Raw genomic sequence first — 27,222 nt, 5'->3', positions numbered from 1 at the left:
TGTTCAGTGTGGTTCCTGATGTCTCCATCCTTATATGAAAGGGCAGGATAGGGGAACTGAGTGCGAATTGTAACACCCCGAGAGCCTTGGCTCTTTTTTAAAATCCTAACAGAAACAAGCTCCTAGTCCTTATTGTTTTGAAGGCTTGGCTCTGTTTGGGGAATCCCTGGCAAAAAAAAAAACTTGCCGTCCTCTGACTTCTGGGTGGATTTGCAAGTCCACATTGCCTACAGTCCCGTGCTTCTCCTGACTGACAGAAGCCGAGTAAATGGTGAAAAATATACCATATTTTCCCATCTATAACACACCCCTGTGTATAACATGACCCCTGTTTTGGGGGACTCCAAAGTCCCCCATATGCACTATCCGTGCATAAGACGACCCCCAGTTTTAAACTTGAAAAAAATAGAGGGAAAATATAGTCTTATATACGGAAAAATATGGTACAGCGGTGCCTCGCAAGACAAAAAGAATCCGTTCCGGGAGTCTTTTCGTCTTGCGGTTTTTTCGTCTTGCGAAGCAAGCCCATTGGCGGATTAGCGCTATTAGCGCTATTGACAATTTAAGGGCTAAAAATGGCTTTTTAAGGGGGGGATTAGCGGTTTTGCTGCTAAAATGTTTTTAGCAGCTTAGCGATTCAGAATAAGGGGTTTTGGAGCAAAAAAAAAATATTCATTTTTTTTCGTCATTTTTCGTCTTGCGAAGCAAGCCCATAGGGAAATTCGTCTTGCGAAGCGCCTCTGCAGACGGAAAACCCTTTCGTCTTGCGGGTTTTCCGTCTTGCAAGGCATTCATCTTGCGGGGCACCACTGTACTTAGGAATGTCAGTTTGCCTGCTTTGCATATTTTATGCAGGTTGCAGAAGTTCCGATTTTCAGGTGTAGAATCCTGATCTAGCTTTCCCCCTTTTTGTGCAGTGAGTGTGTACCCCTCTTCTGCATCCCAACCCAATCCCGTCTCTCCTCCCTCCCCTCTGCTCTGGATTATAAGCAAAGCCTCTTGCCACCATTGCACAGAGCTGGGAAGATGGCAGATCTGTCTTCCAAGCCAGCGTCTTCAGGGGTCTCCCTGCCTCTCAGGCTATGAAGAACTCCTCGCCTTAGGCACCACCATTGACAGGTTCTACCTGCCCTTCCCACCTACGCTTCTGGCTTTTAGCTTCCTTCATTCCTGTCCCCCCTGGCCAGATTTCTGGGCGTCTCGGTTGACATTTTACTTCTGGGAAGAATAAATGAAAACAATTCTTTTAAAAAGATAGTTTTAAAAAAACTCTTCTTAAAAACCTAAAAACTCCTTTAAAAGAATCAGGTCTTCAAAAAAGTTAAAGAAAGTCTTTAAAAGACTCCTTCCAGAATAATTTGAAAATTATAATATAGCACCTTAGAGACCAGAAGAGTAGTTTTATGGGAAGGTTAACCTTCGTTCTTCCGTATCAAATGCCTTCTTGCATTTCTGCAAGATGCATCGCCTTTGGCTCGTGTGTCAGGCTGCCAATGTTTAATTTCCTGAAAGCATTCCCGGTCTTTGGCGGTGGCTGCCTCCCTTAAAAAAAAATAAAATCCTTTCTGCAGGCCAGGTTAAGAGGTGGCGGCTGCCAGTTATTTTCATAGCTTAGGTAAAGGTAAAGGGACCCCTGACCATTAGGTGCAGTCGTGGCCGACTCTGGGGTTGCAGCACTCATCTCGCTTTACTGGCCGAGGGAGCCGGCGTACAGCTTCCGGGTCATGTGGCCAGCATGACTAAGCCGCTTCTGGCGAACCAGAGCAGCGCACGGAAACGCCGTTTACCTTCCCGCCGGAGCGGTACCTATTGATCTACTTGCACATTGATGTGCTTTTGAACTGCTAGGTTGGCAGGAGCAGGGACCGAGCAATGGGAGCTCACCCTGTCACGGGGATTCAAACCACCGACGTTCTGATCGGCAAGTCCTAGGCTCTGCGCCACCCGCGTCCCCTTTCATAGCTAAGCAGGGACATAAACCTGGGTCTCCCTGGTCTAAGTCCAGTACTCTAACCCAGGCCTGGGGAATCTGTGGTGCTAGACTACAACTCCCATCACCCCCTAACCAAATTCTGAACTGTCTGGGGCTGATGGGAGTTGGAGTCCAACGACCCATGTCCCCCACCCCTTCTCTAGCCACTATATCTCTCTTCCCCTTGTTCTCTCTCTCTCTCTCTCTCTCTCTCTCTCTCTCTCTCAAAGCCATCGTTCTTGCTTTTCCTTCACTCTCCCCTCTAAAAGGTGTCGTCTACTCAGAGCTCTCATAAAAGCAAAATTCCCAAGAGGTTAAATATTCTGCTTCCGTCTTCTGAGTGTCACAATTGACCGCAGATCCAAACGGGCAAATAGCATGTTGTGCCCTTCATCCGTGAAACTTCCTTTCAGTGCCTCGATCAGGATCCTGCCCTCATAGTCCATAATAGTTCATCTGGAATAGCCTGGAGACCCCCTGCAGCCTTGTTCTCACAAACCACAGATGCTTTCTACTTTCTACCCACATTCGTTGAAACAAACGGGGGGGTAGTTCAGACTTCAGTTGACTTGATTGCCTGATTTGAAGGCATTTAGGGTTAATTCTCCTGCCAACCTAGCAGTTCGAAAGCACGCCAGTGCAAGTAGATAAATAGGTAGCGCTCTGTCGGGAAGGTAAACGGCGTTTCCGTGCGTTGCTCTGGTTCGCCAGAAGCGGCTTAGTCATGCTGGCCACATGACCCGGAAGCTGTACGCTGGCTCCCTCAGCCAATAAAGCGAGATGAGCGCCACAACCCCAGAGTCGGCCACGACTGGACCTAATGGTCAGGGGTCCCTTTACCTTTAAGGGTAAAGGTACCCCTGCCCGTACGGGCCAGTCTTGACAGACTCTAGGGTTGTGCGCCCATCTCACTCAAAGAGGCCAAGGGCCAGCGCTGTCCGAAGACACTTCCGGGTCACGTGGCCAGCGTGACATCACTGCTCTGGCGAGCCAGAGCTGCACACGGAAACGCCATTTACCTTCCCGCTAGTAAGCGGTCCCTATTTATCTACTTGCACCCAGGGGTGCTTTCGAACTGCTAGGTTGGCAGGCGCTGGGACCGAACAGCGGGAGCGCACCCCGCCGCGGGGATTCGAACCGCCGACCTTTCGATCGGCAAGCCCTAGGCACTGAGGCTTTAACCCACAGCGCCACCCGCGTCCCTGGTGGCCTTAGGGTTAATTCACCCATAGTAAGTCAGTCTGTATGGACTCGGCAAACTAACCCAATCCTGTAATTACCGTATTTTTCCGTGTATAAGATGCCCCCTATTTTGGGGGTCTCCAAATTAAGAAAACACCCCCCAGCACTACCCGTGTATAAGACGAGCCCCAATTTTAAACCTATTTTTTTGTTTTTTTTTAATAAAAAAAACCTAGTCTTATATATGGAAAAATACGGCAATCCATTTTCCCCAAATTAGTGACAGGCCAGCGAAGCCCTTGGTTTGTAAGGCTGAAAGCAAGGAAAGCTCAGGCCTTCACCTGGAGGAGTCTGGCGGTCTCTGATGGCTGCAGACCCCGGCAAACATCCATTTGTATTTTTTATTAATGCAGTTTGTAGGCTGCCCTATCGCTAATGTTCTCTGGGTATTTATTATTATTTTTTTTAATCCTAAAGAAAAAAGGATGCAACCAGTATCACAATATTAAAATCGCAAATCGCTTCGAAGCAGAGGAAAGGAAATATTGCCGCGGCAAATCTATTTACAATAAAGGGCAGAGGAATTAAAAACCCACAGAGCCAGAACGCTAGAAGGCCGTGGATGTTGTCAGATGAGCGTCTTCGGTGGGTGGGTGAAAACGGCTGGATCCTTTGACCGTCCGGCAAAAAAGTAATCAGGCTTTTGCCGGCGGCTCTGGACAGACTCTCAGGTTGCACGAGGGAGCTAGCTTGCAGGAAACGTCTCTGCGTTAAAAAGAAAAGAAGAAGTTTTCACTGCCTTCAACTGTCCGCCAGCGAAACCTGGAAGCTTTGCTCAGCATGGACGGCAAAAGAGCCATGCCTAACGCGGGGAGAGAAATGACCTCACCCAAACACTCCGATGGATGCTTTTGAAAAGGCGTTCTTGTCTTATGTGTGGGTTTTTCTGTAGCTGGTTCCCCCCCCCCCCCAAAAAAACCTTAAGTATGTTAGATCTGCCACCGAACTTCAGCCAAGTGTTTTCCATTAAAGCTTGGCGTTAATTTATTGGCTCCGAACGTGTAAATCCTTTATAGGCAGGAAGCGGAGCCCCCCTTTCTCTGGCCAGAAAAATCGTCCTGTATATTCCAGCTGGAGACGAGGGTCAAACTCTTCCCTCCCCTATAAAAGCCTGAACTTGATTGCACCCGGGGTGCTATGTCTGCAAGCGTGCCTTCCCCTTGGTGTGTGTGTGTTTGCTGGGGTGCGGGGAGTTGGGACTGTGTGAATTTATAGCCTTGCCAATCTTTTTATTTTTTTACGATTGTCCTTTGTGTCTGATCCCAGGCTTTGGAGCTCAGCTGGCATGTTCTCCCCATCAGCTGGGATTGATTATTCGCCTTGTAACTGCTTTCTCTCTGGCATGCCTCTGTGTGTGTGTATGTGTGTGTGTGTGTTCACGGACTCCAAGTTGTTTGGGAAGCCTGTCTGGGAGCATGCTAAATTAGTGGACCAAGGAACCCAGGCCGAGCCGCTGCACCCCGTATGTTTTGGAAACCAACCAACAAAAAACCTCCTGCGCTTTTTCTAAATCAGACTGTGGGGTCAGGTCTACCCTGCTGCAGAAGCCACCTCAAATCACTCTACAGTGGCACCTCGGGTTAAGTACTGTATTTTTCGCTCCATAAGGCGCACCAGACCACAAGGCGCGCCTAGTTTTCAGAGGGGGAAATCCCTGCAGAACGCCCTCCCACACGATGCCAGGGAGATAAAGAATTACAGTGGTACCTCGGGTTAAGTATTTAATTCGTTCCAGAGGTCCGTACTTAACCTGAAACTGTTCTTAACCTGAAGCACCACTTTAGCTAATGGGGCCTCCTTCTGCTGCCGTGCCGCCGGAGCACGATTTCTGTTCTCATCCTGAAGCAAAGTTCTTAACCCGAGGTACTATTTCTCGGTTAGCAGAGTCTGTAACCTGAAGCGTCTGTAACCCGAAGCGTATATAACCTGAGGTACCCCTGTACACAACTTTTAGGAGGCAGCCCTGTTCAGGGAAGTTTTTTATGTCTGACATTTTATTATTTTTTATACTTTCCTGGAAGCTGCCCAGAGTGGCTGGGGAAACCCAGCCAGGTGGGTGGGGTCTAAACAATAAAATTATTATTATTATTATTATTACTACTATTACTCGTGCTGTTTTTCCCCCAACTGCATCTCAAAGCCCTCCTAGATTTGTGACTTTACGACAGCACCACTTCCTAACTGTGGTGTGGTTAAATAAGAAAATTCTCCCCTATACAGAGTGTTCCTCTGACTGACCTATTGCCATTTTGGTTCAAACATCCATTTAAAAATAGAATACATTGCAGCGGCATTGTAGTTAAGCAATAGACCGGAGGGCCAAAGGTTCCCCACAATTTCAATCGAATGTGCGGCTTATCCTCTTTTTCTCTCTCTCCCTCTCCTAGTAGAGCAAAAAAATATACAGTGGTGCCTCGCAAGACGAAAAGAATCCGTTCCGCAAGTCTCTTCGTCTAGTGGTTTTTTCGTCTTGCGAAGCAACCCCTTTAGCGGATTAGCGCTATTAGCGGTTTAGCGGCTATTAGCGGCTATTAAAGGTTTAAGGGATTAGCGGATTAGCTGCTAAAAGGCTATTAGCAGCTTAGTGCCTTAGAAAAAGGGGGTGGGGAGCGGAAAAAACCCCCCAGGAATCGCAAGACATTTTCGTCTTGCGAAGCAAGCCCATAGAGAAATTCGTCCTGCGAAGCACCTCCAAAACGGAAAACCCTTTCGTCTAGCGGGTTTTCCGTCTTGCGAGGCATTCGTCTTGCGGGGCACCACTGTATTTTTATTTTCCACTGAATATCCTATTCTGTTGGCAACTCATTTCTTCCATGGCTCTCTCCCTCTGCCCGCCCTTCTGTAGACCCTCTCCACCCTTTCTCTTGAAGTCTGGCTTCCATCTCCTCCCCTTGGACTCTCTCTGCTCCTTGCAAGGTACTCGATCTCTTGACTTCCCCCCATCCCATGGCTTCTGTGTTACCCCTTCCCCCCCCTCCTGCTTTCTAGTAAGATAGGGCCACCCCTGCTTGTTCCAGAGGCTGTGTGTGTGTGTGTAACTGATTTTCTAAAAACATTTTACCACTGCTATTACGTTTTTTTTCCTTAAAGAAAAATATTTCTGCAACTGTTACTTCTCTCTGTTTTTTTTTTTACCTGGTTGCGTTTTTGGGGGTTGATGTCAGCTGGTCTGAGCGCTCTCTTTTATCAGAAAGGCAGGATAGAAAACATGAAATAGTACTGGTAAGGATAGACCGGGTTGTGCTGTTTAGGAAAGCCTAGTCTCAATTGAAACGAAATGTTGAGGATGTTCGGGGAGAAAAGAGCTCCCCAAAACCAAGCCGCTGAAAATCTGTGGAGCACATCACAAAGAAATGAAAGACAGGGAAACCAGGACTAGACACAATAGACATAACTTTACTGAAACCTATATTGTAGTAAAGACGAGCGATAGATCTGAACCTCTTCTGTAGATGCCAAATCCTAGATAAGAACGTGACGATCTGGTTCAGACGTACCTCTCTTGGCTTATTAAGCTGAAGTACGTGTGTCCCTTGCACCCATGTGCTCTGTCCTTTCTCCCCTCCTTCCCTCCCTCCCTCCACTGCAATTTGCTGCTTCCCCTGGTTAATTTAACCATGGTTTCCCCATTCACCCTGAACCAGGAAACCATGGTTACCCGGATTGGAACCAAGTTCAAACCATCCCCTCCGTATTCCAATCATTATTTTTTATATATTTTTTCGGCTCAGACTTAATGGGAGACCGTAGCTAATTAGCTCAGGATGCGCTGTCGTTGCTACGCACAGGGAACGGAGAAGGGAAGGACATGGCTTGGCTTGGCTTGGCACGCTGAGATGCGTACATCCAAACCGGGCGACCGCCATCTGCGGAGTGTGGAATGCACGGAAGAGCACGCTTGCGCTTAGCTCCAAGGGAGGTTGGCTGGGCCACCCCTTTTCCGTAGGAACTTCAGCTGTACTCAAAAGCGCAGAAGTCTGGCGGGTCTGCAAACCTCAGGCCTAACTCGTAACTTGCACCAGTAGCTGCAGGGCTAGAGTGTTAGCTGCCTTGTCCATAAATACCGTATTTTTCGCTCTATAGGACGCACCCGACCATAGGACGCACCTTGTTTTAGAGGGGGAGAACAAGAAAATAATAATCTCCCCCTCTCTGCTCAGCGCCCCTTCAGCGAAGCGGCAGGAGAAACGGAGCCCCTTCCATTTCTCCTCCCGCTTGGCCGAAGGGGCGCTGCGCAGCTCTCCCTCTCTGCTGAAGCCAGGAGAGTCTTGCTCTCCTGGCTTCAGCAAAAGGAACCCGAAGCCTCCGGAGCGCAGTGGGACCTCCTGCTGCGCTCCGGAGGGTTCAGGCGGCTATCCCTGAAGCCTGGAGAGCGAGAGGGGTAGGTGCGCACTGACCCCTCTCGCTCTCCAGGCTTCAGCAAAAGCAACGCGAAGCCTCCGGAGCCTGCATTCGCTCCATAGGATGCACACACACTTCCCCTTAATTTTTGGAGGGGGAAAAGTGCGTCCTATAGAGCGAAAAATACGGTAAGTTGTTATCCTGGGGGTTACGGAAGGGTGGGTTATGAATGGGGACGAGACCTGTGCAGCCTCCGGGCGATGCTTGGGTACGCCACAAGAGTCTCTCGACCCACCTTGGCTTTCCTTCAAAACCACGCTCTGTCTGCCTGCTGCTGCACCCGGTGGGCTCTGCAGGGCTGCTCTCTCTCACCACCTCCTTTCCACGCTGTGCCCCGGCTCCAGGCCGTTCCGTCGCTGCTGCTGCTGCTGTTTTCATGTGTTTGATTTGCCAACTTGTTTCTCGTACCACCATTTCCACCATGTTGGTTTTCCCTCCTCTCCCCTCACCCCCCAAACTCCCCGCAGGCTGAGACGGCTGCAAACCGGATTTGCAAAGTGTTGGCCGTCAACCAGGAGAATGAGCACCTGATGGAAGACTATGAGAAGCTGGCTTCCGACGTGAGTGCGGGCACGACCCCTTCCCCTTGCGAGTCCCATGGGGCAAGCGCCGAGGCTGCCAGACCTCCCTAAAGATCGTGGCATCCAGATTTGGGGGAGGGGGGTCAGGATGCCAGCGGCTGCCAGCCGTGAGGGCTGTGCTGTGCCTCCAGGGTCAAAGGCTCCAGCCATGCTGGAAACCACGGACTGGAGAGACCGATCACGTTCTGGCCCTGCTTCAGAGTTTCCTGCAGGGTTTCCCACGTACCAACGGGACCGCCTCTCCTGGTATGCCCCGCGGAGGACCTTAAGGTCCACAGATGACAACACCTTGGAGGTCCCAAGTCGCAAGGTGGTTAGATTGGTCTCAACTAGGGCCAGGGCCTTTTCAGTACTGGCCCTGACTTGGCGGAACGCTCTGTCACAAGAGACTAGGGCCCTGCGGGACTTGACATCTTTCCGCAGGGCCTGCAAGACAGAGCTGTTCTGCTAGGCCTTTGGTTTGGACTCGGTCTGACCCTTCTGTTTCCCTCCCCTTATGGTCTTGATTTATGGGCTACTTTTAAAATGAGGCTGCTTTTTAAATGGCATTTTAACCTGTATTTTAAATTGGGTCCCCCCCCCCCTTATGTTTCCATTGTAATTTTACTGGTGTTAGCCGCCCTGAGCCTGGCTTTGGCCGGGGAGGGCGGGGTATAAATAAAATTTACTATTATTATTATTATTATTATTTATTATGTGGCTGGTCACTGCGAAAACAGAATGCTGGACTGCGATTTGCCACTCAGCTGTCCTTAATGTTCTTATGGGAGAGCTGTTTCGTGGAGCAGTTTTGTCCCACTTGGGCCACCATAAATGGAATTCTGGTTGCCATAACTGGCTGAGCAGAGTGCAGGAACTGGGCTTGTCGCAGGTGGTCCCTGGGCTTTGCGTAGGGCGGTGGGCAGGAGCCACTACATCCCTGGGGCTGTTGCCCTCGCTGTCGTTGACCTCCGCCTCTCTCCTCCACCCCGCCAACCCCATCCTCAGCTGCTGGAGTGGATTCAGCGCACCATCCCCTGGCTGGAGAATCGCGTCCCTCAGAAGACCATCCAGGAGATGCAGCAGAAGCTGGAGGATTTCCGCGACTACCGGCGGGTTCACAAGCCCCCCAAGGTGCAGGAGAAGTGCCAGCTGGAGATCAACTTCAACACCTTGCAGACCAAGCTGCGGCTAAGCAACCGGCCGGCCTTCATGCCCTCCGAGGGCAAGATGGTCTCGGTGAGTGTGCCCGCTTAAAAAAGCAGAAGGGGGCCGATAGGGTAGCAGAGTGGAGCTCCGGGTGGTGTTGGGTGGGTGCCCTGCGCCTCCAGAGTCAGAACTGGTTCAGCTTTGGGCCAACAGAGCAATTAAAGGTCAAGGGACCCCTGACCATTAGGTCCAGTTGCGGACGACTCTGGGGTTGCGGCGCTCATCTCGCTTTATTGGCCGAGGGAGCCGGCGTACAGCTTCTGGATCATGTGGCCAGCAGGACTAAGCCGCTTCTGGAGAACCAGAGCAGCGCACGGAAACGCCGTTTACCTTCCCACCGGAGCGGTACCTATTTATCTACTTGCACTTTGATGTGCTTTCGAACTGCTAGGTTGGCAGGAGCAGGGACCGAGCAACGGGAGCTCACCCCATTGCGGGGATTAGAACTGCCATCCTTCCGATTGGCAAGCCCTAGGCTCAGTAGTTTAGACCACAGGCAACCTGCATCAAAAAAGTAACATTCAACAATCATTAAAGGTAAAGGGACCCCTGACCATTAGGTCCAGTCGTGGCCAACTCTGGGGTTGCGGCGCTCATCTCTCTTTACTGGCCGAGGGAGCCGGTGTACAGCTTCCGGGTCATGTGGCCAGCATGACTAAGCCGCTTCTGGCGAACCAGAGCAGAGCTTCCTGCAGCCAATCGGAAGCCGCAAAAAAGCCCCATCGGACGTTTGGGTTCCAAAGAACGTTCGCAAACCGGAACACTCACTTCTGGGTGTGCGGCGTTCAGGAGCCAAAACGTTCGAGTCGCAAGGCGTTTGAGAACCAAGGTGCAACTGTATATATATATAAAAGAAACACATTGTAGAGCAATAAGTTCTGTAATGTCATCTTTAAAAAAGTAGGTGATTCAGAACAGATAACAGAAAAGACTACTTTGTGCTGAGCATATTTAAAGGAGGCAGTGATCTCCACCAGCTTGGATGGCTTTAAAAAAGGATTAGGCGAATTCGTGGAGGAGAGGGCTGTCAGAAGCAGCAGTGCTTCTCAAGATCAATAGCTGGGAGCCACAGGTGGGGAGTCGTCTCCCACAGGTGTCTGGTTGGCCGCTGTTGAGAAGAGGATGCTGAACTGGGTGGTCCATTGGCCTGATCCAGAAGACTCTTCCTATGTTCTTGAGTCCTTAGATGTGTCTCCAGCAGGGGTGGCCAACTCCCAAGAGACTGCGATCTACTCACAGAGTTACAAGACTGGCAGCGATCAACCCCCTTTTTCAGGGTTCAGGTCAAAGTTGTTGAGCTCTTTTTAGAGAGGAGGAAAGCCCCATTTTTGGGGGGTGCAGGGCAAAAAAGGGGAACCAAACTTGTTGAGCTTCTTTGGGGGGGAGACAGTGATCTACCAGTGATCTACCAGTAGATCACGATCTACCTGTTGGACGTACCTGGTCTGGGTAGGCAAACTAAGGCCCAATTGCCTTCTGGATCCTGCCTGCGGACGGTCCGGGAATCGCCACGTGGATCGCCAGCGTGCGCGTTCTTTCCCTCTCCCTCACACGGCGGCGGCACCTCCTCCCTCCCTCCTCCTGGCTTCTCCCCGCCCTGCCTAGAGGAGGAAGGTGACTGGGCTTTGTTGGTGCCAGCAGCAGCAGCAGCAGCGCTCGAGCGGCCACCATTTTAAGCAGCTCCTCTCTGGAGCCCTTTTGCACGCCACTCATCGTCCCACCACCGCCGCTGCCACCAGCCCCTGCCACTCGCAAGACACTAGTAAGCAGCCACCAGGGCTCATGCATCATGGCCCCCCACCAGGTCTGAGGGACAGTGGACTGCCCCCCTGCTGAAAAAGTTTGCTGACCCCTGATCTACAGCCACCTGGGGAGAAGGGTTAGCCTGAGCTGAGACATGGGATGCAAGTGCAGCCGGGTTACGATGCTGAACGTTTCCCTCTCCCCCCAAAAACCTCCCCAGGACATCAACAACGGCTGGCAGCACTTGGAGCAGGCCGAGAAAGGCTACGAAGAGTGGCTGCTGAATGAGATCCGAAGGATGGAGAGGCTGGACCACTTGGCCGAGAAGTTCAGGCAGAAGGCGTCGATCCACGAAAGCTGGACCGAAGGTAAGCTTAAGGGTGCAGGATGCTGCCTTGTGCCAAGCAAGGGAGCTGGCTCGTCTGTCGTCTGCCATGACTGGCAGGGTCAGGAACCTGAACCCAGGGCCTTCTCTGGATGCAAAACACAGCTTTTGCCCGTGCACGTATGACACACAAATAACACACCCAACATCTGCGACTAGCAACAGCCAGCCTTTCCCGCTACTGCTGTCCAGGTACAGCAATGGAGCCCACCTAATGTGAAAAAGGATCTAGGAGTCTTGGTTGACCACAAACTTGACATGAGCCAACAGTGTGACGCGGCAGCTAAAAAAGCCAATGCAATTCTGGGCTGCATCAATAGGAGTATAGCATCTAGATCAAGGGAAGTAATAGTGCCACTGTATTCTGCTCTGGTCAGACCTCACCTGGAGTACTGTGTCCAGTTCTGGGCACCACAGTTCAAGAAGGACACTGACAAACTGGAACGTGTCCAGAGGAGGGCAACCAAAATGGTCCAAGGCCTGGAAACAATGCCTTATGAGGAACGGCTAAAGGAGCTGGGCATGTTTAGCCTGGAGAAGAGGAGGTTAAGGGGTGATATGATAGCCATGTTCAAAAATATAAAAGGATGTCACATAGAGGAGGGAGAAAGGTTGTTTTCTGCTGCTCCAGAGAAGCGGACACGGAGCAATGGATCCAAACTACAAGAAAGAAGATTCCACCTAAACATCAGGAAGAACTTCCTGACAGTAAGAGCTGTTTGACAGTGGAATTTGCTGCCCAGGAGTGTGGTGGAGTCTCCTTCTTTGGAGGTCTTTAAGCAGAGGCTTGACAACCATATGTCAGGAGTGCTCTGATGGTGTTTCCTGCTTGGCAGGGGGTTGGACTCGATGGCCCTTGTGGTCTCTTCCAACTCTATGATTCTATGATTCTAATGTCAATAGGCAGGGAGTTCCAAAGCACAAAGGGAATAACTTAAAAAAACACACGCAGGACAGATAATTATAATAATAATAATTTATTATTTATACCCCGCCCATCTGGCTGGGCTTCCCCAGCCACTGTGGGCGGCTTCCAAAAAAATATTAAAATACTGTAATACATCAAACTTTAAAAGCTTCCCTAAACGGGGCAGCCTTCATATGTCTTCTAAAAGTCTGGTAGTTATTTTTCTCTTTAACATCTGATGGGAGGGCATTCCACAGGGCGGGTGCCACTACCGAGGAGGCCCTCTGCCTGGTTCCCTGTAACTTGGCTTCTCGCAGTGAGGGAACCGCCAGAAAGCCCTCTGTGCTGGACCTCAGTGTCCAGGCAGAACGATGGGGGTGGAGACGCTCCTTCAGGTATACTGGGCTGAGGCCATTTAGGGCTTTAAAGCTCAGCACCAACACTTTGAATTGTGCTCGGAAACGTACTGGGAGCCAATGTAGGTCTTTCAAGGCCGGTGTTATATGGTCTCAGCGGCCGCTCCCGGTCACCAGTCTGGCTGACGCATTCTGGATTAATTGCAGTTTCCGGGTCACCTTCAAATGTAGCCCCACGTAGAGCGCGTTGCAGTAGTCCAAGCAGGAGATAACCAGAGCATGCACCACTCTGGCGACACAGTCTGCAGGCAGATAGGGTCTCAGCCTGCGTACCAGATGGAGCTGGTAGACAGCTGCCCTGGACACAGATTTGACCTGTGCCTCCATGGACAGCTGTGAGTCCAAAATGACTCCCAGGTTGCGCACCTGGTCCTTCAGGGCACAGTTACCCCATTCGGGACCCGGGAATCCTCCACACCCACCCACCTCCTGTCCCCCAAAAACAGTACTTCTGTCTTGTCAGGATTCAACCTCAATCTGTTAGCCGCCATCCATCCTCCAACTGCCTCCAAACACTCACACAGATACTGCATGGAGTTCAAATCCTGCAGGTCAAAGGCATGGAGTGAACTAGTGGAATCCCGCCATGCCCCCTTCCGCTACGTTCTACCCAAGTGCCCCCCGTGACGGTGCTGGTGGCCGTGTGTTTTTGGAGGTAGCCCAGAGACGCCTCCCCTCATCCAAGAGAGAGGTCGGCTTTCGGGGGGGGGGGGGGTGCGGTACCGCTGCCTTTTTATTAAACGCCTAGCCTCCGGCCTCTTCCAGTCTGGCCAGATGTCAAGGCGCGAGGGCCGAACCTTCCAACATGGCAGCTGCGGGTCTCGCCCCGTAGAGAAATGCTATAATCCCCCCTCCTGGAAGGAATGTGCCGGGTGGAATGTTGTTCTCATAGGGTTGGGGGAAAGAACATTGCTGGGTTGGGGGGGGTGGAAACATAGTTTAGCTTGCGCAAGTGTGTGGAGGGGGGCGGGGGGCGCTTACAGCTGCGCAGAAGCGATCTGTTTCTGCTTTTCCGTGGGTTTGGGGAGCGACGGACATAATTGAAAGAAGAAAAGGGAGCTGAGTGGCTGTCTGTTTTTTCTTTGGGGGGGGGGCAGGGAGCCAATGAAACTTGCCTTACCCAGAGCCAGACATTTAGTCCCCTAGCCTGGTGGTGTTTTCTGAGTGCCAGCCGCTCGGCAACACAACCTGGGTGTCTGAGCTCTCCCACTGCGTACGTAACCCCCTTAAGCCATGCTGCTGAATGGGATCACATTCGCACCTGGCTCGCAAAATAGATCGAGGGGCTTCCTGGGAGCCACTGCGCCCTTCTCCACGTGTGACCTTGTCGCATAGACGGAACGTGAAATGCGCCAGCAGCTCGGACACCGGGCAGAGAGCATCTTCCTCAAACCTGGTGCCTGTGAAGCCTAAAGAACTCATTGCCACAGGGGTGACAGCCGCCTGCAAGGGCAGCTTTTATTAGAAGAAAGGGGAGCAAGAGGAGGGAGGTGAAGACTCTTCTCGTCCTCCTCATGAGACTCCCCAGGGAACGCTTGGCTAACTGCTGCCGGAGACAGAGTGCTGGGTTAGGCCAGTGTTGACTCAGATCCAACATGACATGTCCTATTTTATTTTTCATGCCTGGAGGGAATTCAGGGGGAGTAGCTGTTGTTAAGTAGCTGCTTTTAGAGCATTGGGGTATGCATATGCTGAGATACATATATATATATAGCTCACCGGTGCAAGACGGTCTGGGCACATGATACCAATCCTGGCCTGACTTCACAGGCTACCAGTTAGTTTCCAGCCTCAGTTCAAAATGCAGGTTTTGGAACTTTAAAGCCTTAAACTGCTTAGGACCCGTACGAACCAACCCAGACCCTGCCATCATCATCTGAGGCCCTTCTTCATGTGTGTCCCCCACAAGAAGTCTGGAGGGTGCCAAGACAAGATTGGGCCTTCTCAGTGGTGGCTCCCTGTTTGCTCTACCCAGGGAGGCTCTTCTGACACCTTCATTGCATATCTGTAGGCGCCAGGCAAGGCAAAAACATTCCTTTTCAACCAGGCCTTCTACTTTTAACTTATCTATGGTCTCTTTTTTTGGGCAATGGCATGGTTTAATGCAACGGGGTGTTTATGCTGGTTTTAACGTATGTATATGTTTGTTTGTTTTGCTTAAAATATTATAAGTCTCTCTGAGTTGCTATGGGAAAAGAGCAACCAATAAAATTAATTAATTATAGGTAATAAAATATCACCATTTGACCTTGAGCACCAGAGGCCCCCCCTCCATCCTGCCATCACACGAATCAAGGTAGCTACAGAAGGAGCTTACAGATGAGCTGAGATTTAAGAAGGGCACATTTAAGAAACAGAAGAAAGGGGAAATTGCGAAGGAAGAATACACACGAGTAGTCAACAGTTGCAGGGAGAAGGTCAGGCAGGCCAAAGCTCAGAATGAACTCGGGCTCGCATGACAGGTTGCAAATATTTTTCTTCTTCCTCTGCAACCGCACCAGTTTCTTCCTCCCACCTATATTTCTTGTTGGTCTGCCTTTGTGCCTTCAATATTTTGCTTTTAAGAATTCTCCCATCCATCTTGGACTCCTCTCGGAGTATTTCTGACCGTGGGACTTTCACCCAGTAGAATCATAGAATCATAGAGTTGGAAGAGACCACAAGGGCCATCGAGTCCAACCCCCTGCCAAGCAGGAAACACCATCAGAGCACTCCTGACATATGGTTGTCAAGCCTCTGCTTAAAGACCTCCAAAGAAGGAGACTCCACCACACTCCTTGGCAGCAAATTCCACCGTCGAACAGCTCTTACTGTCAGGAAGTTCTTCCTAATGTTTAGGTGGAATCTTCTTTCTTGTAGTTTGGATCCATTGCTCCGTGTCCGCTTCTCTGGAGCAGCAGAAAACAACCTTTCTCCCTCCTCTAGGTGACATCCTTTGGGCTTTTTGAAACCGGCTTCCTTAAAGTCCAGGGTGTGTATTCTGACTACACTCCTCTTTCCCTTCTTGCCTGTTTATGATAAAACCTAAGAGGACTTGGTAGCTTCCTCCCAATGTTTCCTGTACTTCCAGCTCTGCAGTTCTTGGATTCTGTGAAATAACGGCAGGCAGATAAGAACAATGACTGACCTACACAGTGCTTGGACTACCTGAGAATCTTAGTTTTTGTTTGGGTGGTTGGCCAGTATCTACTCCTTGCCCCTCTTTCTGCCTGGTAACTTGGAAAGGCATTGCTGGCCATGTCAAACCCATACCCTCCAACATTTCTCGTTGAAAAGAGGGACTTCCTATGGAAAAGCAGGAGATTGTGGAATCAAATCAGAAACTGGGGCGGCTTCTGTAAACCCGGGACTGTCCCTCTGTTGTAAACAAAATTTGCCCTTTTTCCCTTATGGGGTATCCAAGAGCCCATATAGAGTCCTTACATAGGATCCCAATCGGTAGGAGAAAATAACAGAGGCCAACCAGAGAATATTAAGAAGCAAAGCAGCTAGTAAACCTGGTCTTTATTGGTCTGTTGCAACAGGGTCCTCGCTCACCACACGTAGGAGGGAGGAGGAACCCAGAACAATGGCGCGCAAGGCCCTATATAGACATTTAAAATTCCCTGCCCTGGAGCTCAAGACCCACCAACCCAGATACATCATACCTACATCACAGAAAAGGCAGTCTACAGCAGAAATCTGAGTGACTTGATTACCTCCTGTCTGCCAGGTTACCTGTTTGAAGGTCACTTGATTGGATTGCCTGGGGAGCCTGGCCAGTCTTTTGTAATGATAAATACTTAGTTCCTGAGCCAGGTCACAGGCACACACCCTATTCATATCTTAAATGTGCCCTTAAGAGAGGATTTGTGAAGGAAAAGACAATGGGGAGGCTTTTCCATTTTCCTTTGACCTTGCAGAGAAAACATTTCAGTTTGGGAATCAAAAATGGTTTCAGGTCGGTCTTCCTGTGCTGATCTATGTACGTGCTTGGTTGGTACACTTATGAACATTTAACATATATCTAAGACCTCAAAATTCCTATCACACCGACAAACCATACCAGACTGGACTTAGCATCATACCTAACACTTTGCAGTGCCAGCCTGACTGCAGTAAGAGTTGCCCACCTTTTTGTGTGTGTGTGTTTTGTTTAAGAAGCTGCAACACCCAACAAGGAGGAGCCTGCAGGCCCAGGGAGCTCTGCTACGTCTCCTGAAAGCCCAAGACCAGTTGTTTATCTCCTTGGGTTCTGGCTGCAGTCCTTTTGTTTCCCGCCCTATTCTTAGCCGAGCCTGGGAAGGGTGGAAGTGTTATCAGCCTCCCTGCAGCTTCCTGTTGGGCTTGGTCAGGCACATGGCAAATTCCTTTGCAGCAAAGGGAGGAGCCCCCCCCCCCGACCATTGCAGCAAAGGAGGAGCCCCCCCCCCGCCCCCATCCAACCTCCTCCCTCTCCCCCCCCCCAACTTGGCTTCATCCATCAAAGTGGGCAGTCGGTTGCTATAGGAGGCCCAGTGTGGCCCCCAACTGCTCCTTGGGGGTGATGTGGGGAGGGGAGAAACTGGAAGAAGGAACTCATTTGGTGCTAAGAAACGCCAAACAGTCCCACCTAGGCAGCAGCAGGAAGGTAGAAGAGGAAGAAGAAGAGTTTGGATTTGATATCGCGCCTTTCACTCCCCTTCAGGAGTCTCAAAGCGGCTAACAGTCTCCTTTCCCTTCCTCCCCCACAACAAACACTCTGTGAGGTGAGTGGGGCTGAGAGACTTCAGAGAAGTGTGACTGGCCCAAGGTCACCCAGCAGCTGCATGTGGAGGAGCGGAGACGCGAACCCGGTTCCCCAGATTACGAGACTACCGCTCTTAACCACGACACCACACTGGCTCTCTAACCAAAACTCTGTTTCTCAGCCAGTTGGCGTGTGATCCCCTGAGGCCGTTCTAGCTGTGCTTGGTTCTCTTTTGCACTTATTAAAGTTAAAGGGACCCCTGACCATTAGGTCCAGTCGCGGACGACTCTGGGGTTGCGATGCTCATCTCGCTTTACTGGCCGAGGGAGCCGGCGTACAGCTTCCAGGTCATGTGGCCAGTATGACTAAGCCGCTTCTGGCGAACCAAAGCAGCGCACGGAAACGCCGTTTCAAATGGCGTTTTGATGCACATTGTAAGAAATGATTTGTAGTTAAATTCAGCATCGCCTCCGATATAAATTTGTTAAGAGAGAAAGGACAGGAGGTAGACATTTCTAAATAAACCGCTCAGCTGCACTTGCAAAATGCAGCCCCCAGGCCTCGGGGTGTGGGTATGCCTCTACCTCCTTCGCTCAAACCCCTGGTGGGGGCTGAAATAATAATAAAAAAGGTCTTATATATATAATAAATGTACCAAGCAAACACGTACATAAATATATAAACCACATGTCTAAAGCAGCACAGGAAAACAACCATGAAACCATTTTGGCTCCCAAACTGACCAAATGTTTTCTCTGCAAAGGAAAACGGAAAAGCCTCCCCATTGTCTTTTCCTTCACAAATCCTGTCTTAAGGGTATGTCTGTGTATGAATAGGGTGAGCCTGTGAGCTGGCTCCAGAACTAAGTATTTATCATTACAAAAGACTGGCCAGGCTCCCCAGGGTATCCAATCAAGTGACCATTAACAGGTAACCTGCCAGACAGGAGGTAAACAATACACTCAGATTTCTGTTGTTGACCGCCTCTTCTGTGATGTAGGTATGATGTTTCTGGGGGTGGTCCTGGACTCCAGGGCGGGCAATTTAAAATGTCTATATAAGGGCGGGCACACCTTGGTTTGGGGTCCTCCTTTTCCTGCATGTGAGGGGAGCACCCTGTTGCAACAGTTTCAATAAAGATCAGGCTTACCAGTTGCTTTGCTTCTCAATATTCTCTGGTTGGCCTCTGTTATTTTCTCCGACCGATGGAGAACCTACAAAGGACTCTATGAGGGCTCTTGTGTCCCCCATAAGGGAATAAGGGCAGATTTTTGTTTATTACAGGGCCTTGCTTTCAACTCAAAAGTTTTTAAAGGCACCAGGACCACCAGCCCACATTCTCATTGATGCTTTGTTGTTTAGTCGTGTCCGACTCTTTGTGACCCCCTGGACCAGAGCACGCCAGGCACTTCTGTCTTCCACTGCCTCCCGCAGTTTGGTCAAACTCATGCTGGTAGCTTCGAGAACACTGTCCAACCATCTCATCCTCTGTCGTCCCCTTCTCCTTGCGCCCTCCATCTTCCCAACATCAGGGTCTTTTCCAGGGAGTCTTCTCTTCTCATGAGGTGGCCAAAGTCTTGGAGTCTCAGCTTCAGGATCTGTCCTTCCAGTGAGCACTCAGGGCTGATTTCCTTCAGAATGGAGAGGTTTGATCTTCTTGCAGTCCATGGGACTCTCAAGAGTCTCCTCCAGCACCAGAATTCAAAAGCATCAATTCTTTGGCGATCAGCCTTCTTTATGGTCCAGCTCTCACTTCCATACATCACTACTGGGAAAACCCATTGATGCTACTAAGGTGAAATATGGGGCTCCCTTGCCCACAGCACCCTGAAACTCCCGCCTGCTCCTCCCACCCTCTCAAACAGGGTCCCAGACACAGGAAGCCAGCTCTGGGCTTCCTCCGGCTGCGCAGGAAACGAGAGAACTGCGAGCCGCTGACATTCCTGAGCTTCGGAGCCTTTTCCTCGGGCTCTTGCTTCCTCTCGGCTCATCCCTCTGGTTTAGGGCTTCCAGTTGCCGCCATCCTCTCTGTCTCCCCCCTTTTCCCAGCCCCGGCCTGGGGGCCGAGGCAAAAGCTGCCTCTGCTCTCAACCTGGCAACCTTAGCCGGAGCCCCCTGCGCTAATTCGAAAGCTATTTGAGTCGGGAGCGGAAAAGCGGCTTGAGTTTTTTTTGAAAAGCGCTCTTCTGTTCTCGTCAGCTGTTCCCTGGGACATTCTTAGCTTTGAAAATTCTCCCTTGGCTGCCGGCCAGACAGAAATCCAGACAAACTGGGAGTTGTGGTGGAGAGATGATGGGGCAGCGGGCGGGTGGGAACGACCGTTTCTGAGCTGGCTGAGTGCAAGCAGCCGAGGCAGAGAGACTTTGCTTTTAGAACGGAGATCTCCCCCTCCGTACCTTTCCCTCCTAAACTTGTGAGCCACAAGGGCTTGAAAAACCACCTGTGTCCCCCTCCAGGTGTGGAGACCCTGGGCAAGCCCTGAATTCCCTTCGGCTACTGAGGGATCGGTGATGTCATCCCAAGGAGAGGATACCTTGGGGATTCCCTGAGCTGGCCTGTGCTGCTGACAGGTGTGGGGGAATCCTTGAAGCACCAGCCATGTCCGGAAAGCAAGACCCACCCACCCCCGGACACACACACACCGCCCTGACCAGGACAGGACAGCAGGGGGCGCTATTAATCTCGAGTGATACCCGGACCATAGCTGTCAACCGTCCCTTATTTGGTGGGAAAGTCCCTTATCCCAGCGACATGTTCCGCTGCTGTCCCTTATTGATGATGTCCCTTAAATTTCCCGGGTTTCAAAGGAAGCAGCTCCTCTCCCTCCCTCCCTGCCAGCCAGGGAGGAGGGAGGCTCCAACTGTGTTGCTTGACTGTGTTGCTCACCCAATAAGGAGTCTCAGAACGACTGGGGGGTGGAGCTTGCATGCCTTGTGCCGATCAAATCAGCTGCGTTGCCTGGGGAGTCGCCTTTGCTCAGCGCTTCCCAGCGGAGAGGTGACGGTGGTTTTCCTTGCTGCATCCCCTTTGCCGGGTTGCTGCGCTGTGGGAACCACCGCTTGAGGCTTTGTTTGGCTGCTGGCTGGGCTTTCTGCCTTTGGCTCGGAGGGGCTCAGAAGTTGAACATACCAGTGCTTGGAAAATCCCTTATTTTGGCTGCTTGCGCTCCGGGGAGCTCCCTTGGATAGCTGCTAATGCAGTGGTTTGACTTCACCCCCGGAGGCGCACTCCATTGCCTCTCGAGACAGACAGGTGCCAACGGCTGTAGTGGCAGCGAGGGCAAGTCATTGTTTTGGAGACCTTATACCAGAGGTCATCAAACTAAGGCCCCCGGGCCGGATACGGCACACCGGGCTCCTTAATCCGGCCAGTGAACCTTCCGGACCCTGCAGCCCGCTCGTCAGCCCCCGCACTAAACAGGCGCGGTGCAGAGACTGACTTCCACGACGCGGCACGGCTTCTGATTGCAGCCAGTCAAAAGCCGCGGGTGCCTCTGGGCGGGCAGCGACGCTGGCATGGCTTCTGATTGGCTGCAGGAAGCCTCTGGGCGCCGCCCCTTCCTTCCCACTAAGGCAGCTGGTTTTGTATTTTTCTCAGAAGATTGACAAAGAATGTATATTAATATTATACATTAGTCACCAACATGTTGCATGAGTCGTACTACTTCTATTAGCAGCACAGGTTGCATTTTTCTAGCATTACTGTATTACACCATGAGTAGGCAACCTAAGGCCCGGGGGCCAGATGCGAAAATCGCCTCCTCAATCCTGCCCGCAGATGGTCCGGGAATCAGCGTGTTTTTACATGAGTAGAATGTGTCCTTTATTTAAAATGCATCTCTGGGTTATTTGTGGTGGTTTTACATGAGTAAAGCCTGGTGGTTTTACATGAGTAAAATGTGTACGAATGGCTTCGGTCCAGAATACCTGAAGGAGCGTCTCCACCCCCATCGTTCTGCCCGGACGCTGAGGTCCAGCGCCAAGGGCCTTCTGGTGGTTCCCTCATTGTGAGAAGCAAAGCTACAGGGAACCAGGCAGAGGGCCTTCTCGGTAGTGGCACCCGCCCTGTGGAACGCCCTCCCATCAGATGTCAAAGCGATAAATAACTACCTGACATTCAGAAGACATCTTAAGGCAGCCCTGTTCAGGGAAGTTTTTAATCTGTGATATTTTAGTGTATTTTTGGTTTCTGTGGAAGCCGCCCAGAGTGGCTGGGGAAACCCAGCCAGATGGGTGGGGTACAAATAATAAATTATTATTATTATTGTTATTGTTATTGTTATTACTTTTATTTAAAATGCATCTCTGGGTTATTTGTGGGGCCCAGGAATTCATTCATTTCCCCCCCAAAATATAAACCGGCCCCCCACAAGGTCTTGAGGACAATGGACCGGACCCCTGCTGAAAAAGTTTGCTGACTCCTGCCTTACACTTTTCAGGGTAGCCTTCTTCTTGGCCCGATGCCCTTCAGCTGTTTTGGGCTACAACTCCCATCAGGCTGCTGCCTGGGGCTGATGGGATTTGTAGTCCAAAGCACTGCCACCCCCCTCCTGCTGAGTGGCCTGGAGCAGCAAAGTTGGGCGCGTCTTTTCATTCAGCCAAGTTGAGCCGGCAGGCTCTGCTGTGAGGTAAAACAACCCTGTTAGGTAGTCCAGCGGATGAGGAAGAGGGGGAGATGGAGGGAAATGTTTCCTGTCTCAAGACCACATGGATTGCCTGTAGGTGGGGCCGAGGTGAGACTTGAACTGGAGGATTTCTTGTGCTACAGCTGTCCTTGTGACAGGCTCCATGGGAGACCGGTGACATTCCTCTGCTCCCCCCCCCCCCAATCACGTATATAATTTTTTATTAATTTTTTTTAATTTACATTTCAAAATATTTCATTTAAACAACCTCAAATCAGTGACTTCTCTTTCTGTGGAACATACCCTGTATGGTATGTTCATTTTACATACCATAAGGTAAAGGGACCCCTGACCGTTAGGTCTAGTCGTGGCCGACTCTGGGGTTGCGGCGCTCATCTCGCTTTATTGGCCGAGGGAGCCGGCATACAGCTTCCGGATCATGTGGCCAACATGACTAAGCCGCTTCTGGCGAACCAGAGCAGCGCACGGAAACGCTGTTTACCATCCCGCCAGAGTGGTACCTATTTATCTACTTGAATGTGACGTGCTTTTGAACTGCTAGGTTTGCAGGAGCAGGGACCGAGCAACGGGAGCTCACCCCGTCGCGGGGATTCGAACCGCCGACCTTCTGATCGGCAAGTCCTAGGCTCCCTTTTTACATACCATACATCCCTGCATATTTTACACGAGCTAAACCATTCGGTAATCCATTGTTGCATCCATCAAAACTTATTTACACTGTTGAATTTATCGTAATGCTTTTTTATTGTCTTGCGATTGGGGGGGGGGGGGCTCCTCGATAGCTTTTGACCAGCCCCTGCCACCTTCTCTCCCAACAACCCCAGGTAAAGAGACCATGCTGCGGCAGAAGGACTACGAGACGGCCACCCTGTCGGATATCAAAGCCCTGATCCGGAAGCACGAGGCTTTTGAGAGCGATCTGGCAGCTCACCAGGATCGTGTGGAGCAGATAGCAGCCATCGCACAGGAGCTCAAGTACGCTGTTCCCCAGGACTCCCCCCTCCCCCCCGGCAAAAGCAGCTCTCTCTCTGGGGCCACCACCACCCAGGCTATGCCCATGAGCACACATTATATTGCGACTGGGGGTGCCGTCGCATCTATGACCGGCTTGTGGGCTTCTTCCCATTGGGGCATCTGTTTGGCCACTGTGAGAACTGGAATACTGGGCTGGATGGGCCCTTGGCCTGGTCCACCCGCCAGGTGCTTCTGTTCTGAACTTGGCCTTGAATTCCAGCCAGTTAAATAAATATAAATACCGTATTTTTTGCTCTATAAGACTCACTTTTCCCCTCCTAAAAAGTAAGGGGAAATGTGTGTGCGTCTTATGGAGCGAATTCAGGCTGCGCAGCTATTCCAGAAGCCAGAACAGCAAGAGGGACTGCTGCTTTCACTGCACAGCGATCCCTCTTGCTGTTCTGGCTTCTGAGATTCAGAATATTTTTTTTCTTGTTTTCCTCCACCAAAAACTATGTGCGTCTTGTGGTCTGGTGCGTCTTATAGAGCGAAAAATACGGTAATTTTTTATTTATACCCCGCCCTTCCCAGTTCAAAAACCAGGCTAAGAGCAGCTAGCAACAAATTTAAAACACACCGTATTTTTCGCTCTATAAGATGCACCCGACCATAAGACACACCTAGTTTTAGAGGAGGAGAACAAGAAAAAAAATATTCTCTTCCTCTCTGCGCAGCGCCCCTTCAGCGAAGCGGCAGGAGAAACGGAGCCCCTTCCATTTCTCCTCCCTCTTCACTGAAGGGGCGCTGCGTAGAGAAGGAAAGCTGCGCAGCGCCTCTCCAGCGAAGCGAAGCCAGGAGAGCAAGAGGGATCGGTGCGCACCGATCCCTCTTGCTCTCCTGGCTCCAGCAAAACCTGCGCAGCCTGCATTCGCTCCATAAGATGCACACACACATTTCCTCTTACTTTTTAGGAGGGGGAAGTGTGTCTTATAGAGCGAAAATACGGTAATTGTATAAGCAGCATAAAATACAGTATTAAAAATACAGTTTTAGGACAGGTGTTCTTCAAACTCAGGCCCCCGGCCAGGAAGAACTTCCTGGCTGCTGCTAGGAGCTGTTTGGCAGTGTAACGGACCACTTTGGAAGATGGCACTGCCCTTCACTGGAGGTTTATTACGCAAGAGTTTGGACGGACATCTGTCAGGGATTCTTTACCTGCAGTTCCCGCATTGCAGGGGGTTCGACTAGATGGGCTGCATCAATAGGAGTGTAGCATCTAGATCAAGGGAAGTAATAGTGCCACTGTATTCTGCTCTGGTCAGACCTCACCTGGAGTACTGTGTCCAGTTCTGGGCACCACAGTTCAAGAAGGACACTGACAAACTGGAACATGTCCAGAGGAGGGCAACCAAAATGGTCAAAGGCCTGGAAACGATGCCTTATGAGGAACGGCTAAGGGAGCTGGGCATGTTTAGCCTGGAGAAGAGGAGGTTAAGGGGTGATATGATAGCCATGTTCAAATATATAAAAGGATGTCACATAGAGGAGGGAGAAAGGTTGTTTTCTGCTGCTCCAGAGAAGCGGACACGGAGCAATGGATCCAAACTACAAGAAAGAAGATTCTACCTAAACATTCGGAAGAACTTCCTGACAGTAAGAGCTGTTTGACAGTGGAATTTGCTGCCAAGGAGTGTGGTGGAGTCTCCTTCTTTGGAGGTCTTTAAGCAGAGGCTTGACAACCATATGTCAGGAGTGCTCTGATGGTGTTTCCTGCTTTGCAGGGGGTTGGACTCGATGGCCCTTCTGGTCTCTTCCAATTCTATGATTCTATGACACTTGGGGTCCTTTCCAACTCTGTGGTTCTGCATCGGTGGACTACAACTCCCATCATCCACAGCCGTCTTAGATCAGAGACCAAGGACGGTGGGAGTTGACGTCCACCCACATCTGGGAAACCCAAAGTTGAATGAAACCACGACGCTCGGAGCAGCCTCCTTGCTGAAACTATCAGACAGCCGCTCTAAAGCCAGAACACTTGTGGCTTCCACCTGAGCCAGTCCTCTGGCCCCCTCGAGCCCAGACAGTAAAAATCCCAATTTCGGTCACTCTGGGCTGTGTGTGTGTGTGCACATGCACATTTATGCCGTAAGATTTTCCTGTGTCCTGTGTAAAGGAAACAACAGCGGCCTCCGGGCCCTTTAGAAAGCTTCCCAGCCGCCATTCCATTGCACCGCCCAGGCCCACTTGTGTGTGTGTGTGTGTGTGTGTGTGTGTGTGTGACTTGAACCGTCTTGCAGCAAGGGGGGGGGGCGACACAAAGAGACACTGTGTGATATTTTTGGCAGGTCCAAAATAGCAACCTCACCGCCCCTTTCCGTTTGTCACTGAGAATCTCTTTCCAATGCGTCTTTGGCTCCTGCACAGAAACGGCTGGGATCACCTCTCCTTTTGGAAAGAGTTGCTAAAAGAGTGTTCTCTTCCACTTGCACACACACACACACACACGAGATACACAGTGCCCCCATTGTTCTCCTTCCCTCCTCCCTTTGTGTCACACCAGAATGTGCTTATTGTAAGAGTTTGCTGCAAACTTCTTCTCCCTGCCCCCCCCAAAAAAACTCGGATAAACTCTCGCACAATTAGTACACACACAGGCGAGACACATGAATAGCGGCTCTTATTCCCGTGGCTGGGAATGGCAGGGAACTTGGAAACATGGATATGTGTGTGGCCCAGCAGCATGGCTTCGTGGGGGAGAGAACACACACACTAATGCCTCTCTTGCAAAAAAAAAAAAAAAAAGCCTTGAAATAGTGAAAGCACCATTTGAAGGCCGCCGAAGCCTTTTCACCCTGCATCTGTTGCTTCACGAGTCGCTAGGCAATAAATACCCTTCTCTCCCACCCCTTCGTCACGAGTTAGACACGGATCTGAGGTTAGGGGGTGTTCTGCCTGAAACCAGGCACCCTGTTTCCCCCGCGTGTCTTGTTGCTGTGGCTCCGCTGGCCCCCTCCCAAGGTATTTCGCTTGGCAAGCCTCCTGGCTTTTCTTCCTCCATCCCAAACGTGTAGCGACATGCAGCCTTCCAGAGGAGCTCTGCTAAAAACTTTGCATTTGGGCTGGGAGGGGGGGAGGTGTTGACTGGTGCCGCTGTTGGGGCTGGGCACTGGGCTCTCTGGCCAGAGACTTGGAGGGGGGGCGGGGAGAGAGCTCCCAACCCGTCCGCCTGGTGGGCAGAGAGCCTTGAAAGGGGGAAGCAGCACCCTCTGGTGCCCGAGAGCTGCCACTGTGTTGGTTGCGCAGCAGCCGGGCTCAGGGAGGAAATAGATGCATGGTGTCTCTCACACCCGGTTGCTGCTTTCCTGCATATTTCTGCACCTCAAACCCACAACCCTGAGATTGAGAATCTCCTGCTCTGCTAACGGAGCTATTTGTTCCAATAATTAAAAGACCACAGGTGTGCTCTAAGCAGAGATCATGATCTCTGCAACAAGAGAGCCTTAAGAATATACCACATTTTTCGCTCTATAAGACACACCTAGTTTTTGGAGGAGGAAAACAAGAAAAAAAATATTCTGAATCTCAGAAGCCAGAACAGCAAGAGGGATCGCTGCGCAGTGAAAGCAGCAATCCCTCTTGGTGTTCTGGCTTCTGAGATAGCTGCACAGCCTGCATTCGCTCCATAAGACGCACACACATTTCCCCTTACTTTTTAGGAGGGAAAAAGTGAGTCTTATAGAGCAAAAAATGCGGTAATTTCTCCTGTTTGGCCCATTGTGATTGTATGAAGGCCGTAGGGGGAAGAGAGCTTAGCCCCACTGGCCTGACCCCAAATAATGCCCCCTTTCTCTCTGCCCCGCAGCGAGTTGGACTACTACGACTCGCCCAGTGTCAACACCCGGTGCCAGAAGATCTGTGACCAGTGGGACTCGCTAGGGTCCTTGACCCACACACGGAGGGAAGCCTTGGAGGTGAGCCGGGAGGCTGCTGCAGCTTGCCCTGACCTTCGGCCGGGGGCGCAGGGCACAGTCGGCGCTGTGTCACGTGACCCGATCACCTGACCCATTTCTCTCCTCCACA

General features: G+C 51.0%; 1 protein-coding gene across 4 annotated transcripts in view; it reads left to right on the top strand.

Moving 5' to 3' along the window:
* The window catches only part of ACTN4 (actinin alpha 4), a 141,776-nt gene that overhangs the window by 98,972 nt on the left and 15,582 nt on the right, over nucleotides 1–27,222 (top strand). For all 4 annotated transcript variants that reach the window (XM_083454983.1, XM_083454980.1, XM_083454982.1 and 1 more), the window contains exons 9-13: nucleotides 8,083–8,175; nucleotides 9,184–9,414; nucleotides 11,348–11,495; nucleotides 23,013–23,163; nucleotides 27,005–27,113. In XM_083454983.1, the coding sequence (XP_083311109.1) occupies nucleotides 8,083–8,175; nucleotides 9,184–9,414; nucleotides 11,348–11,495; nucleotides 23,013–23,163; nucleotides 27,005–27,113 (732 nt within the window). The remainder of the gene's footprint in view (nucleotides 1–8,082; nucleotides 8,176–9,183; nucleotides 9,415–11,347; nucleotides 11,496–23,012; nucleotides 23,164–27,004; nucleotides 27,114–27,222) is intronic.

This window comes from Podarcis tiliguerta, assembly GCF_965153285.1.
Source record: "Podarcis tiliguerta genome assembly, chromosome: 8".
Classification (NCBI taxonomy): Eukaryota; Metazoa; Chordata; class Lepidosauria; order Squamata; family Lacertidae; genus Podarcis; species Podarcis tiliguerta.
The sequence above is the reverse complement of the archived record's forward strand: the minus strand, read 5'-3'. Positions and strand labels throughout refer to the sequence as shown.